General features: G+C 37.6%; 3 protein-coding genes across 8 annotated transcripts in view; 1 reads left to right on the forward strand and 2 right to left on the reverse strand.

Annotated features, from left to right (window-relative positions):
• Positions 1-5800, reverse strand: part of LOC116847190 (BUB3-interacting and GLEBS motif-containing protein ZNF207) — a 15662-nt gene extending 9862 nt beyond the window's left edge. Inside the window, exons 1-5 of the mRNA XM_032821922.1 lie at positions 5567-5800; positions 4667-4793; positions 3833-4227; positions 2878-3214; positions 1992-2418 (exon numbers count right to left, since the gene is read on the reverse strand). Of these exons, the coding sequence (XP_032677813.1) occupies positions 1992-2418; positions 2878-3214; positions 3833-4227; positions 4667-4793; positions 5567-5607 (1327 nt within the window). The 5' untranslated portion in view covers positions 5608-5800. The remainder of the gene's footprint in view (positions 1-1991; positions 2419-2877; positions 3215-3832; positions 4228-4666; positions 4794-5566) is intronic.
• Positions 5801-6037: 237 nt separating this feature from the next.
• Positions 6038-8995, reverse strand: LOC116847191 (zinc finger protein 384-like). 4 transcript variants are annotated; one of them, XM_032821926.1, is made up of 7 exons: positions 8763-8907; positions 8541-8657; positions 8137-8329; positions 7922-8061; positions 7693-7855; positions 7387-7626; positions 6038-7298 (listed from the first exon to the last, which is right to left on the reverse strand). In XM_032821926.1, exons 2-7 carry the CDS (start codon positions 8618-8620, stop codon positions 7056-7058), a joined length of 1059 nt encoding a protein of 352 aa, XP_032677817.1. In that variant the 5' UTR covers positions 8621-8657; positions 8763-8907; the 3' UTR covers positions 6038-7055. The 4 variants fall into 4 exon arrangements, with proteins under 4 accessions (XP_032677817.1, XP_032677815.1, XP_032677816.1 ...); XM_032821924.1 differs by having other exon boundaries at positions 8742-8891; XM_032821923.1 differs by having other exon boundaries at positions 6039-7298; positions 8894-8995.
• A 961-nt stretch (positions 8996-9956) lies between these two features.
• On the forward strand, positions 9957-11973 carry LOC116847195 (mediator of RNA polymerase II transcription subunit 18). Of its 3 annotated transcripts, XR_004378694.1 has the most exons (5): positions 9959-10206; positions 10336-10386; positions 10470-10714; positions 10898-11423; positions 11586-11973. XR_004378694.1 is itself a non-coding variant. In XM_032821934.1 (4 exons), exons 3-4 carry the CDS (start codon positions 10509-10511, stop codon positions 11355-11357), a joined length of 666 nt encoding a protein of 221 aa, XP_032677825.1. In that variant the 5' UTR covers positions 9957-10206; positions 10336-10386; positions 10451-10508; the 3' UTR covers positions 11358-11960. The 3 variants fall into 3 exon arrangements, 2 of the variants coding, with proteins under 2 accessions (XP_032677825.1, XP_032677824.1); XM_032821934.1 differs by having other exon boundaries at positions 9957-10206; positions 10451-10714; positions 10898-11960; XM_032821933.1 differs by lacking the exon at positions 11586-11973 and having other exon boundaries at positions 10898-11528.
• Positions 11974-14265: the final 2292 nt, after the last annotated feature.

Raw genomic sequence — 14265 nt, forward strand, 5'->3', positions numbered from 1 at the left:
AAGAAAAAGAATTGTGTGTATATAATCTTTCATACTCTGTCATTGGCCGGAAAAATAGCAAGAGCGTCGTACACAAACGAGAAACGTATCGATAAAGATGAAATACAGAAAATGAGATAATTTGGAGACGTAACAGAGTAGGTGCGCCAATTATATAACGACCGATTTCTTGCACTTTTATCGTTATATTGTTATGTCTACTGTTTACGATATTAATTTCCGTTACTCTAGTCTCTACGAGTGAAGGCATTTTGCACGAAGTCCCGGACTCGAGGGTCCCCGTCAAAATCAAAGTGCGATCTTTCGTGGCGTTCGTCGGAGAAATTGGAACACGGATGGAAGTAGGAGGTACGTGTCGTTGGCCGCTCGACCCAACCTGCCCAGTGACAATATAATATAAATATACGGAAATATATACCCACGGTAGCTCGCGAAAGCTGTTCGAGTCGGCGACACGAGTGAGTCCCGGATGTGAACGACAGCCTCCGAACATTTGCGCGAGCTGCTGTACGTATATATTATACACGTATACGTAATAAATGTATGCGATTAATGACAATGATATATGATAGTAATAATATAAGATTAATTAACGAGATATAAGAATAATAAATATAACAAGATATATATGTATATATAGATATATATATGTGTATATATATAGATATATGTATATAGGCCATGTCACCGCATGCTAATTGCTAAGGACCAACCTTTGTAGCGCTTGGTATAAAACGCGGTTTTAGTAACCAGACTGGGTTCGTTCGACACTCACCAAGGAGTGACCGGGCGCCCTGCAAACGCACCGTTAAAAAAACGTGAACGCACAAGACACGCTGTGTCGTGAAATTGAAATCTGGTGTACGCTTGAAAAATCTTGAGAGCGTGCTAACAGTTATACCGGACAGTGGTCGTGATTCTTTTCGCTTCTATCTCTTTCTTACACACACACACGCACGCGCACACGCACACACACACTCTCTCTCTCTCTTTCTCTCTCTCTCTATTTGTTTCTTTTAAAGATAATAATTTCACGCACACGTCATTAAATTTCTGACTCCTGCCCTCTCCCGATCCGTTTTATCACTCTCGTTATCTTTTCTTACAGCACGTTTAATTATAACTTCTCTCGAACAACAAAGTCAACTGTCACGGCGAATATAATTTGACGCAAGTAGAGATAAAACTGTCGATTATCGTTCAAAAAGTACTTAGCTTCCACTTTCTTCTTCCGTCTTATTTTTTTCCCGTGTAAGATAGGATACTTTATCGAATATCAACCGCGCGAAACTAGGTAGGGGTAATAGATGAAAGTTGCGTTCACGCAGTCATGTACAAGGATATGACTTGGATTTCCGATGGAATCTTGGTTCATCGATGAGAAATGACGAAACAAAAGCAATTTTTCAATATACCACGCATGAAGTAGCGTCTTATCATGATGCGCGGTTTGAGTAACCTCTGCACCTGGCAGAATTGAAATTAAGCCTTTAATACTGTACTAAATATAACATATGTATCACACATAGTACTCAATCAATTTTCAACAAAGAGTTGAAAAACTCTAGACCATAAAAGTATTTCCACAAGCAACAAATTCGGTTAAGAAAAGAAAGAGACTGAAAATTAGCATACAGAATTTAACGCAAGCGTTCAAGAGTCATCATAAGAAGAATGAGAAAAGAAGAAACAAGATATTCCATCGGAAATTCGGTTTCTGCATCCCGACGCGACGGACTCGCGTCTGTTATAAGCGGCTGTGGATTCTCGCGAGCGAGAGAGGCTCAAAGAGACGCTCGCTTTCGCATCAAGATGCAAAACAGCCGCAGAGAACGCTCAGTAATCGGCGGAGAGTGATATTTCGAAGGAAGGAGTATCCTCGTAATGTCCACTACGGCCGAGGGAGAGATAAACAGACGAGGGAATTGGCGGCGATGGCATAAAGGAAGGGCCGCGGAGATTTTGCGGAGCTCAAACCCGTAGAGACTTACCTGGTGGCATGCCCATGGGGGGCGGTCGCATCATGTTACCTCCATGAATGAGAGCAGGCGCGGCTAATGTCATCGTGTGTCGCATAAGTGGTGCCATTAAGGCGACTGAGTTCACAGGCATCGCGGCCGCCGAGGCCGGCACCATCACCTGCGGCGGCCTCGGAAACCTCTGTTGCTGTTGCTGTTGCAACGCGCTCAGCGCAACCGCCTGCTGCCGCTGCTGCTGATCCTGAAACGCGGCGGCCGCGTTCGCAGCAGCCGCTTGCTGTTGCTGCTGTTGCTGCTGCGCTTGCTGTTGCTGCTGCTGTTGCTGTGCTTGCTGCAGCGCGGCAACCTGCTGCTGTTGCTGTTGGCTTGCTTCTGACGGCACCGATCGCGGCTCATCGGCACGACGTTGGTATTTCGGCAGCTTCGCTCTGATTTCTTCCTGCAAGACACACCGACCGACATGTACATGTTAGAACAGGCCACATATATCGATCGAAAGAAAAACTTCGGTATACTAATTGCCAAATGATGTACTAATAGTATATCAAAAATAATAAAATAATATAGGATATATTAACTTATAGTATAATAATTATAATAATTATATAATATCCATATAGTATACCAACTGTGTATGATGGTGTAATATTTATATAGTAACTATGTAGTGTAATACTATATAGTAATCATACAATATACTAAACGGGATACTAATTACTAAATAATAATTAAAAAATTGAATGATTTATTTTATTTAAGAAATTTTCTCTTTATCAAGCTGAAATATCAATTCTTAGTAAGGAAATAACTAAGTCAGCTCAAAAAAAAAATAAAAAACCAGAATTAGATCTCCAATAGATCCCGATGATATACCGGGAATACAAATGCGTGGACTCACCAAACTGAGATCTTCCGGAGGATGAATGATTTTACTGGCAGCCCCGGTGGTCGCAATTAAATTCACCTTTTGATCGCCACCGAGGTTGTTGGATGTGTTACCAGTGGTCTCGGCTGTGCTGTAAGCGGGGAATGTCGGCTTCACCGGCCCTATCGAGCCGCCCGCCACCGACGTGATCGGTTTGAAATCTGTTCCAAGAGGCGCGGACGTGACCGCCGTCGACGCCGCCGTCGAGACGGCCGCGGCGCTCGGGAAGAGCGGACGCGTCGGCGGAATCGACGCGCCCGACACTGGCGGCTGCATGCCGGATGGCATACCAGCCATGCCGGACATCATACTGAAAAAGAAACATAACGACATATATATTAAAATATCCTGAAGTATAAAAAGATATAAAACAAATATATAATACAAAAATTACACAATATAAAATAATGTAAGACCAATATAAAAACAATATAAAATAATATAAAACGTGTTTCTCTCGACACACACGTATAGATAATTAATCCTTATGGTTTAATGTGGGGCGATTTTTAATATTTGAATTAAAATTTTTTTATATATATTAAATTTTATATATATATATATATATATATATATATATATATATAGATATAGATATAAACATAATATAATATAATAAGAAATTACGCAAAAACGTATATCATAATAAAAAAATTTAAATATAAAACAAAATGTCTATTATTAGTAGCATGAATTTCAAAGTTTTACTAACACAATATTAAAAATATATATGACATATATTTGTGCATTTATTTTTTATTTAAAAAATTTTTTAAGTTTTTATATTGAAATTTTTTTTCTTTATTAATTCTTGCGAGAAAAGTGGATAATAATAATGATAATAATAAAAATTGCAGTTGTATTTCACAAAATTGCTATTACGTCATTATAATGGCTTCCTGGATTGTAAGGGTTCACAAACACACACCTTGAGCTCATGAACGGTGGGCCCACGTGGCCCATCGGCATCATGGGATGCATAGGCGGCATTCCAGGATGCGGCGGTAGACCAGGATGTGGTGCCATACCGGGATGCGCCATACCAGGCGGCATCGGTGGCAAAGCAGGCTGTGGTGTCATCCCAGGTATCCCAGCCATCCCCGGCATCGCTGGCGCGGAGCCCAGCAAACCCTCCGGTTTTGCTTTCTTCGTCACCGGCTCATCCTCGCCAGAACTGGGCGAACCTGGTCTACCACCGTTCCTCTGTCTCTCGTGTTCCTTTGCATCGTTTGGAGGTATACCTTCCATTCCATATATTTCTATCTCGATGTCGCTACGATTCGGTAAAGAATTTGGAACCTTGTCTATCGTCTCCTTGTGCACCTACAATAACAGGGATAATAAAGGAAAAATTAGTCTGATAATTGTGACTTTACACTAGTCTTGTGTGTAACATCAGTAATGTCTAGTTTATAACATATTAGTCAATTATGTAGCTATTAGCTACTAGGCATCTATTCAGTACTCAAACTTGCAGATACAACTTGGATACTTGGATATTGCTCAAAATAATAGGATATTTGAGCAGTTGGAACAAAAAAACCGAATTAATACTAATTCCAACTAATACAGATCTATCATTGGTTTACTTTTGCAATAACTGATTTTGTAGCAGCTAATTTTACTTGTTATTTTTGTTGACATGCATATATCCTAATCATGATATTCAAGTATCTGGGTAATTTCCACAATAATTGAGTACCCTAAGATATATCAGAAAGATTTGAATGCTACTCAGATACAACAGAATCAATCGTATTACCTGCATGCAGTGTATGCTAAGTCCTGGTCCCGTGTACAATTTTTTGTGACAGATGTGACACTTAAAATGTTTTGCCTTCTGATGTTGAATGAGAATTTTTTCATCTTCAAATTCTCGATTGCAGTACCTTGATAAAAATTAAGGAATTTTCCATATGAAAAGTTTGTGTTATAAGTAGTATTTTTGTGTACATCGTCAAGCCAAAGCTATAGAGTAAATAATGTCAGAGGTAACAGTTAAAAATACAGAATCCATTGATGGAAACTAATGAAAAGCGAATTAAAGAAAGCAATCTCTTCTTTTTTTCATATAAAAAACAAAATTTTTTGCAATTGCTTGTTGCTAGAACGCAAATAAATTATTGGCTGGCCAGGCATAGCTCGAGAGATCGAGCTCGGAATTGGAGGAATACTTATAATTTCGCGGGAGCTGTTAGAAAATCGATTTTCCCGGATTTATTTCCGCGACGAAGCCTTTCCACATAGGCCAGCTTCCGTTACATCATAGTGTAATGCGTCGTATGCGTCGATGGAGAGAAACAGCTGCGTTCACACGTACATACACACACACAGATGCACGTGTGGCGCGGTGGCGCGAGGAGATCGCGTATATCGATTTCCCCGCCTTCGCCACGAGCAACACTCGCATGCCTCCTCCTCATCGAGCGCAATTTCGCAATTTTTCCCGAGGGAATCGATCGTTTCACTTTCCCGTACGCGGATCATCGCCGTACGGTCGGTCTTGATCGTGCCTCTCGAAACTGCATCACCACGAAAGCGCACGATCTAAAAATACGGTTACGTAAAAGCGACGACTGCTTGTGTCGTCGTTGTCGTCGTCGTCGTCACCATCGTCACCGTCATTCTCAGAGTTCTTGTGCGAAGCGGAAGAAAAGGATACCAGCACCAAGGTCTTGACTGCTTCTTCTTCTTACGGCCCATTTTACCGTCGTCGTCGGGGTTATCACACGATGCGACTTATCACCAACAATCAATCCTTCGACTCGACGACGTGACGCGCTCAAGGTGTACGCGAGGAACTTCCTAGTCACACTATACACACACACGCATACATGCACGAAAACTCGCGATGCTAACGCCGATAATCCAAAATGGCCACCGCATCCTTCTCGCTGCTGACGAGTGCGTCACCAACGTAGCGCGTCTTTAGATTCCTAGACCTCGTGTAGTGGAATCCTCTCCTCGCGCAAAAATTCCCCAGTAGATAGCGCGCGATCTTCAAACGTAAAACGTATCAGTCAAACTCGAGTTCCACAAATATAACGCACAAATGATCTTTGTAGGATGCTTTATAGTTATCGTTACAATTGTATCGTTAATTATGTTAACAATATTAATTTGATTTCTTTTTCTGGTTCTCCGGTACTTTTCGGATTTTAAATAAAACTGTCAATATAAACAGAACAATTTCTAGAGTCATTTCTAGGATAATTCAACACTCCCGTTATTCAGCTCCCAGATATCGTATAAAATAATCGGATACCTAATTCGATCCGTAATTTAAGAAACGAGGCAATAACTAGTAGCTAACCTAATCCACTGATACCTTTGTACCCAGATATTGACATTATTAATTGAAAATAGATATGTCTATACACTTTAGAGAAAAAGAATGAATACAAAATACACAAAATGTAACTAATATGCAAGCAAACAATATAATAATTTTGTAGTGAAGGAAAAACCACACTGTACATCTCTTGAACTTTTAGTTATAACAGTCTTATGATTTCTGAATATCTCAAAGCAAAATATATTATATTAATTACACTGGTTAGCGAATGCTTAGTGATTAAAAACACAATTGCTATTAAACTTTTACATTATATGAAACATTGTTAGATTCTATCACAAATATGTTATAAAGACATTTACAAATAATAACTGTTCCTCGACAGTGTCGCAGATATATATATACATATACAATGTATATATCTCTAAATATGTTTTACATATAAAGATATAAATCTTATGTATAGTACTCAAGATTAATAGATAAATCGACTTCAAATATATTAATATTTACAATAAAATCTGTGGCACTATCATAATAATATAAAATCTAAAAGTGATCTAGAAATAGAAAAAAAGAGGAACAATCGCAAATTATTATTCTAGAATTAAATTGCAATAAGAATTGTAGCATTTCTTTAACCATATTTATGATGCAATCATGGTTGGAAGAATATAATCACAAGACTACTCATCAGATTAAAAACGCGATATACTCCACTGTGTTGTCCTCTGAAATTTCATATTTCTACGTCACAATATTGCAATTCATCATGATAATAATCGTAAGAAAAAAATGAATAAATATAAAAATACCAAATTAAGTTAGCAATGATCACGTGGCTCGCGTAAATTTTTCACGTAACAGAGTTTTCTTGAAAAACAGATGGGATCTTTTCACAATTATCGAAGAAACTATCGTTAGCTGAAGGAAATTCTTTGTTCCAACACCAAATTTCTCTCGAAGTTACTGGACTCGTAGAACCATTGGTACACGCGGCTTCGTCGTCAGAAAACGACATGTATTCCTGCTTGATCTCTTTTATTTCCTGCTTTACTTCCTGTTTCATTTCTAGTTTTATTTCCTTTGCTTCCACATTCTGCAGTTTGTTTTGTTAAAGTTATGTTAAATTGTAGTATATTTTGACATCATAAAATCATTAAAATTAAAATAAAATCTCAACTTACCTTCCATCTACACCTTCTCTGCCTCTTAGGATTTTTCAATCGTACATGTTTATTAGTTGTGGTTTCCACTTTAATATCAAACTCTTTTTTTATTATATTATGTTTCTGCTCCTCAGCGATGATGTACAAGTCACTTGGATTATGATATCTGTTATGAACAGCATAGGCCTTTCTGTTACAAAATACAGCTGAGCATACTGTACACTTGATCACATCTGCTGGCAGGGGCACATCATCATTCTGTACCAAAACATAAAATATGCAACTTTATATTCAATATTTTGAGTTACAAATTATTATACTTACTTGCATGTGTATTCTCTTCAGATGTCGCTGTAGATTGTATTTTCTAAGATACTCAATGCCACATAAATGACAATAGTACATGTTTATCATGTTATTCATGGAGTTTATTTTAACCTTGTTATTGGGAGGAGAAGTGGTTAAAGGTTGAAGCAAATGCGCCATTCTGAAAAATATAACTAGTCAAGTAACAATTAAATAAGTATTAAAAGAAATGTTTAATGGACCTTACGTTTGGTGAACACAACGATAATGATATTTCAGAGCCTTCTCATTGTAAAATAACACATTACATTCTTTGCACTTTCTATGATCTTCCTTTCTTTCACTTTCAGATATATCATGTGAAAGTTGGTGATTGTCTCTATGAGTCTGAAAAATCAAGCATTATATAAAATTATTGCTAATCTAAAGAAATGGAAGAACAAGATATCAGACTCCATGTACCTTTACAGGAAACAGCTTTCCACAATAGTGACAGTAAAATTTTATTGGTGCATTAGGATGTACTTTGAACCTATGGTTTATTGCTGTACTTGTCTTATTAAATGTTATTAGACATATGTCACATTGAGTAATATAGGTCATGTCATCCCTATTAAGTGGCCTTCCTTGCAAGTCTAACTCCTTTCCATGTTTTCTACAAGAAATATAAAATATTCCATATTTTATATCAAAGTTCTTATAATATAAAAAATAAAGTTAAAGCTATTCTGTATTATATTTTTTATATTGTATATCAATATGGTACATAGATCCATTAAAGTATTGCGACAATAACGTCGCGAAATGATAATTAATTAGCTTTGATTGACAATTTAAAGATCCGTAATCTTGGTTATGATACATACCTGAAGTGTTCCTGCAACACACTTTTAGATTTAAACTTCGCATTGCACAGAACGCATATATGCTGGTCTGGGGCACTCATTTAGTCCCTCGAGTTCACATGAAGTGATAGAAGATATCTAAAAGTTTTAATATATTAATTTTAAACAAAAATGTCAGAACGCGCGAACAATTATGGCAATAAAATATAACGCGAAATCGACCATTGACATGAGGAATTGTACATTGTCGTTTACGTTGTTCGTTGTCATTAACAAATCAGAACTTTATTTGCACATGAAAGAAATAGTTTTCATGTACGTAATGATAAATACTAATCGAAATGAGAAGAAAAATAAATTGTTTTATTAGATACCGAGTCTATATTAGAACCGAGATAAGACATATGATGTCAACAGAGGAGCAACTTTTCAAGAGCATTTGAAAGGTTTGCAGGAATCAATGTGGTGACCTCTGGTGGAGAGTGTCGTAAAATAGGTAAAGACGTTTTCCGTTTTTCAAGTAAATTGACCAACCACAATCGGACTGCATACAGAAACTCGAGTATTCTCTCTCTCTTTTTATCTCACTCTTATAATTTGCTCACTCCAACGGCTATCGTCTAGTAGTGTACACACAATATGTGTTTCCGAACGCAGCATCGATTAGTCTTGAAAATAATAAACTATTATATTTTATGTTTAAAATATCTGCCAACAATTTTTAGATTTTACTTAAAAAGTAAAATGAAGGTAAATGTAAAAGATACGGAGAACACCTATAAGCAATAAATTAAAGTTTATTCTTTGATCCATATAACTTATTTTGCTGCTATTCCAAATTTCCATATTTTACAAATTATATTTGCCGCTACGGCTGCTTCCGATTTTTGACAAAACATGGCGTCACCGATCTAACTTCAAGATGTTATTTCGGGATTTAAGGATCTGATTCAAGGATCTCTAGTATACGTAACATGAATTATAGATTTTCAGTACTGACAGTGAATTTCGGAACACAGCCGATGTGTGGGTTTTAAATTTAATAATGGTAGATTCACACTGTACATGATTAATGTGTACTTTTCCCGATACAGTTCAGAATAGGGATGGGCAAAAAGAATCGATGTTTAGAAAACACCGATGTTCGCTTATTGAGGATAGTATTACATGTATAGAAAATGTTAGGGTTTCTAGAAATTCTCTATCCGACAGCCAATCGGTGCACAACTTTCTATATGTAATACCATCTTTAATAAGCGAATATCGATGTTTTCTAAACATCGATTCTTTTTGCCTATCCCTAGTTCAGAACAGTGCTGCGAGATCGGGAAACTTTTAGTGCGTTCGTTTACGCGCTTAAGCATCATTCTATCTTTACCGTTCATTACCTGCGGGAAAAAGATAGAATAATGTTTACAGCGCAAAGCGCCTAAAGCGAACGCACCAAAAATTTCCCGATCTCGCAGCACTGGTTCAGAATGCAGTCAATGGTCAATGATGGAATTGAATGGAACTTACAGAGTAGTAGGCTCTTCTCTTTACTCAATTTAAGAAAAACAAGAAAAGTATAATTTTAATGCAATCCCAGTGCAAATAAAAAGAATAGATTTACTTGTGTACACATTCATTTTTTAAACTGCAAGAGATTGTATGCAGCTACTAAATAGACTGGTTGTTTGACAAAAAGGTAATTAGATTATAACTTACTCTAATTCATCCCAATTTATGATCCAAGTAAACCAAACAATCGCAAAACGATTGTTATCGAAAAGCGATATTTACTACTTATATACATTTACTTGTGCATGTGTTACAGGAAAAAATTTATCTTGCATCAAAAGAGATACTCAATAGTATTTTTAAAGAGGTAATAATCTGAAACAATAGAAAAAGAAGAAAAGAAACAATTATTTATTAATCTTTACATAAAGCTTGTGTTTTTCTGAGCAGCACTGAGTTCAATATTTGTTCAAATCCACGAGAACAATCATGACTGCTCCCATCAGCACTGCTGTAGACAATCTCACTGCTGCAATTAAATCCAATATAATCCCCAATCAAGAATACCTACTGCAGGGCTCTGTACTGGACAGTTGTGTAGAAGTACTGTTGCACAGATTGGGTGGTCTTTGTGATAATGTTGATGTTGGACATGAGCAATTTGATGATCATGAGATGTGTTTTAGCATTCGCAAGTACGTATAAGTGTTATAACTATCCATTTAATATTTTCCTTTTTATTAACTTAAGAATTTAACCTTGTTTTAGATTATTTATATGCTTTGGGAGTACTTAGGAGTCCAAGCTTGCTTTGGATAATTTAAAACAATGTTTAATGCTCATCTCTCTTTTATTAAAAATATTTTTTATTTTTCTAGAGGTACACCACCAGAGCAGCCATTACTCCTGCGTGTCCGACGTGCATTGGACCAAAATCATGCAGATATGCCATGGCAGCTACGATATATTGGTCAGCCAGAGATAGGTGATAAGTCACGACCAACAATTGTTCGTAGCAGCATTGATATAGCCACCAGCAATACTGTGGTAGAGTTCTTGACTGAGCTGGGCTGTAAACTGGACTTTGAATACATAGCACGTGGTTATATGTTCCGCAAGGGTCGTATGAAAGTTACTGTAACAAAGATCTTCAAGATGAATCAGGGTAAGATGGAAGGTGGCGGCATGGAGCCGATATCACAGAGTTACTTAGTGGAGCTCAGTGTGCTAGCACCTACCGGACAGGATGCCATCGCGGAGGACATGAGGATGTTCGCGGAGCAACTGCGACCGTTAGTGCAGCTCGAAAAATTAGATTACAAGAGATTGGGCCATTAAATATACATTTCTAATTATCATACAGTGAAACATGGATTATATCATAATTCTCACTGGATATCAAAGGTATTGTTAAACTTTAGAAATATTTATAGGTAGAACTTAAATGTATATAAAAGTCGCGTACATAATATATTTATAACTCTAACTAAAATAAAATTCTGAAACTCACTCCACAAAAACTCGATCGTATATAGAAAGAAGTAACGTTTTCAAATTGTAAAATAGGGAATTTTTGCAAACATGTGGTATAAAGTTACACAATAAAATGGGACGATTTGATTGACTTAATGAGGGCGACACGGAAGCGTCCTAATTGACCACGGTACGATTGGACACAACCAACCGATGAAAAGAATTATCTAATGAATTACTAGATCGAACCAATCATTACAATCTGTGGTCAATCGGGTCTCACCTGGGCGACACGACGCGTGACGCGCTAAGTAGGAACGCACCCTAAGCTTGCCAGTCTAGAGTGCTTACGATAGTGAGTTCGGAACTTTGACTATAACCATGAACTGCTAGCCACCAACTTGCGTCTGCAGCAAAATGTATAACTTTTTTTTAATGTAATAATTTATTTGAAGAAAAAATAAAAAAGTGTTATTAACGATTAAAGAAATATATTTTTTTATGTATTTTAATGATAACTGCAATTTATGATCACGGGCACACAAAATATCTTTTACATGGTAAAATAGAAATTATAAGTATGTGATAGTTTACGTAATAGCCGTTGTTTGGTTCGGGACGCTCCCATCCGAGTACTCTCTCTTTCTTTTTATCTCACTCTCGTATTTCTGTCATTCTAAGAGCTATTTCTAGGTGCTATTTCACGTGTCGTATGACAAGTTTTTCATATACGTTTATTGGTTGGCGAATAGAATATTTTTAGGTTCTCTATTCGTCAACTAATGAATGTATTCAAAAAGCTTGTCGTACGACACGTGAAATAGCACCCTAACGCTGCGTTTCATGCGCATCATGCGTGGAAACGGAACGCACCCTATGTATACTGAGTGCTTTCCAGTTGCGTACACTGTGTACACAAAACCAGTTTATTAGGTCTGTTCTTTGTAGCTGCACTGCTGAATTGGTGCAATATATTGAAGTGAGACAAATATATGTTTTCTCACTCTAACTTATTGCACTAGTTCAGTAGTGCAGCTATAAAGAACAGGCCTATTGATTGCATATTATCTTACAAGATATTTTAGATAATATGTGACCAATAAACTAGTCTTGTGTACGTGTGTGTTATACCAGCGGCACACGATGCTTGTTTTCATGCTGGATTACTTGCTAGATGGAAATACTCTGTTCTGATTGGTGCATTTCTGAAAACGGACCAATTAGAATAGAATATTTCCATCCAGCAAGCAATCCAGTACGAAAACAAGCATCGTGTGCCGCTGGCTTTAAAATGTGTTAAGTAATTAAGTAATTAAGAAAAAGTGGATCCACTAATGTCGATATTCATAGTCCGATTTTATATTTAAGATCATCTTAAGTACGGTCTTAAGATGCATGAACCAATTACAGAGCAGTATTCGCATCTTAAGACATGCTTATATTCATGGTTTATTGCCAAGATGGCTGAGTTCAGTCAAGCTCTCTCATTGGCCAATAATAAAGACTGCGTTCCGAAATTTATTGCCAGTACTGAAATTCTATAATATACGTAAAGCCAGAATCAGACTACGCATTGGAGATTGAGGATTGCGGATTGTAGATTAGATTTTGTCGAATTAACTAACTTCGATTTTGGCTGACTTTGCTCCAATTGGTCAAATAGGGGTGTATATCAGTTGGACACGGGACAATTGGACACAGTCCAATCACAAGTCGCTGTTCCAAGGGACCCTACAAATGTTTCTAATCACACGGTGCTGTGATTGGCTGTGTCCAAATGCACCGTATTCAAGTGCACCGCTCCCGTTAAAAAGGCACTGGGAAACAATCGTTACGTGATTTGCGACATACCAGGGTTTAACATAACACAAAGGCCGCTTGACACGATTCTTTCGTGCGACCGACTATGGAACCAATAGAGGAAAAAAAAAAATCCGGTATGAAACACATCATATAATACGCGTAGATTTAACAAACAAGGTGATGGGTAGATGTAAAAGCGTTAGTTTTAAGTATAATTACCGGTAAGTGCGTGCGATGACAGACGACTGACGATTTCTCAAAGGAGTAACTGGGAAAAAGAAAGAAAGAGATATCACTCCGGAAAAGCGGATTGCTATAACTTCGAGTCGAAGTTAGGTCAGGAGGGCCGAGCTGAAAAATTACGAATAGGAGCGCCGCGTGGTGGCGCCAGCAGCCGGGAACGGTAGCGCTTTTCGACAATCGATTACGCGAGCAACCGATATCGATAGTAGAGTGGAGAGCGCGCGCAAGTTCGAGAGCACAAAGGACGCAGGATCGAAAACGAGATCGATTCGGGAAACATCGAGAAGCTTCTAGAAGATCCGGAAGAAAAAGCTAAAAAAGCGATTCGAGACGAGAGAAGACACACTCTCACGAGTGCGGGGAAATCGAGAAGTCGATTGAGAGAGTCGTCGAAAATTCGAATAAGAGTCGGAAGAGTCGTTAGATAATTGGCGGTATTTCGGTACGAAATCATAGTGTAAGTCGCGAGAAACGCTTTGTATAATTCCAGAACATAATAAATGTTTGGTGATTTGTCCAGAGACATTGGGATTCTCTCTTTATTAATATTCCCTGAAAGTCCTTAGTCCGGCAGTTCGAACCGTTGAAGGTCGTCGGGACGGTTAGGAATATTTACAACAAGAGAGGAAATCGGGTAGAAATTTTAACAAAGAGAATTAGTGGTAGATAAAACTAAGGAATTTTTCTTACACTATAGTGAAACTAACTCAACTCGACCCAACTCTGG

This window comes from Odontomachus brunneus, unplaced genomic scaffold, assembly GCF_010583005.1.
Source record: "Odontomachus brunneus isolate Ranch 3 - 2012 unplaced genomic scaffold, Obru_v1 Obru_scaffold_075, whole genome shotgun sequence".
Lineage (NCBI taxonomy): Eukaryota > Metazoa > Arthropoda > Insecta > Hymenoptera > Formicidae > Odontomachus > Odontomachus brunneus.

Coding starts and splice junctions, on each gene's coding strand:
- LOC116847191 (XM_032821926.1), bottom strand. CDS start 8,620: ATGAGTGCCCCAGACCAGCATATATGCGTTCTGTGCAATGCGAAGTTT. Junction 7,627..7,692: donor TGAAGAGAATACACATGCAA/GTAAGTATAATA, acceptor GTTTTGGTACAG/AATGATGATGTGCCCCTGCC. Junction 7,299..7,386: donor AGAGAAGGTGTAGATGGAAG/GTAAGTTGAGAT, acceptor AACAAACTGCAG/AATGTGGAAGCAAAGGAAAT.
- LOC116847195 (XM_032821934.1), top strand. CDS start 10,509: ATGACTGCTCCCATCAGCACTGCTGTAGACAATCTCACTGCTGCAATT. Junction 10,715..10,897: donor ATGTGTTTTAGCATTCGCAA/GTACGTATAAGT, acceptor TTATTTTTCTAG/AGGTACACCACCAGAGCAGC.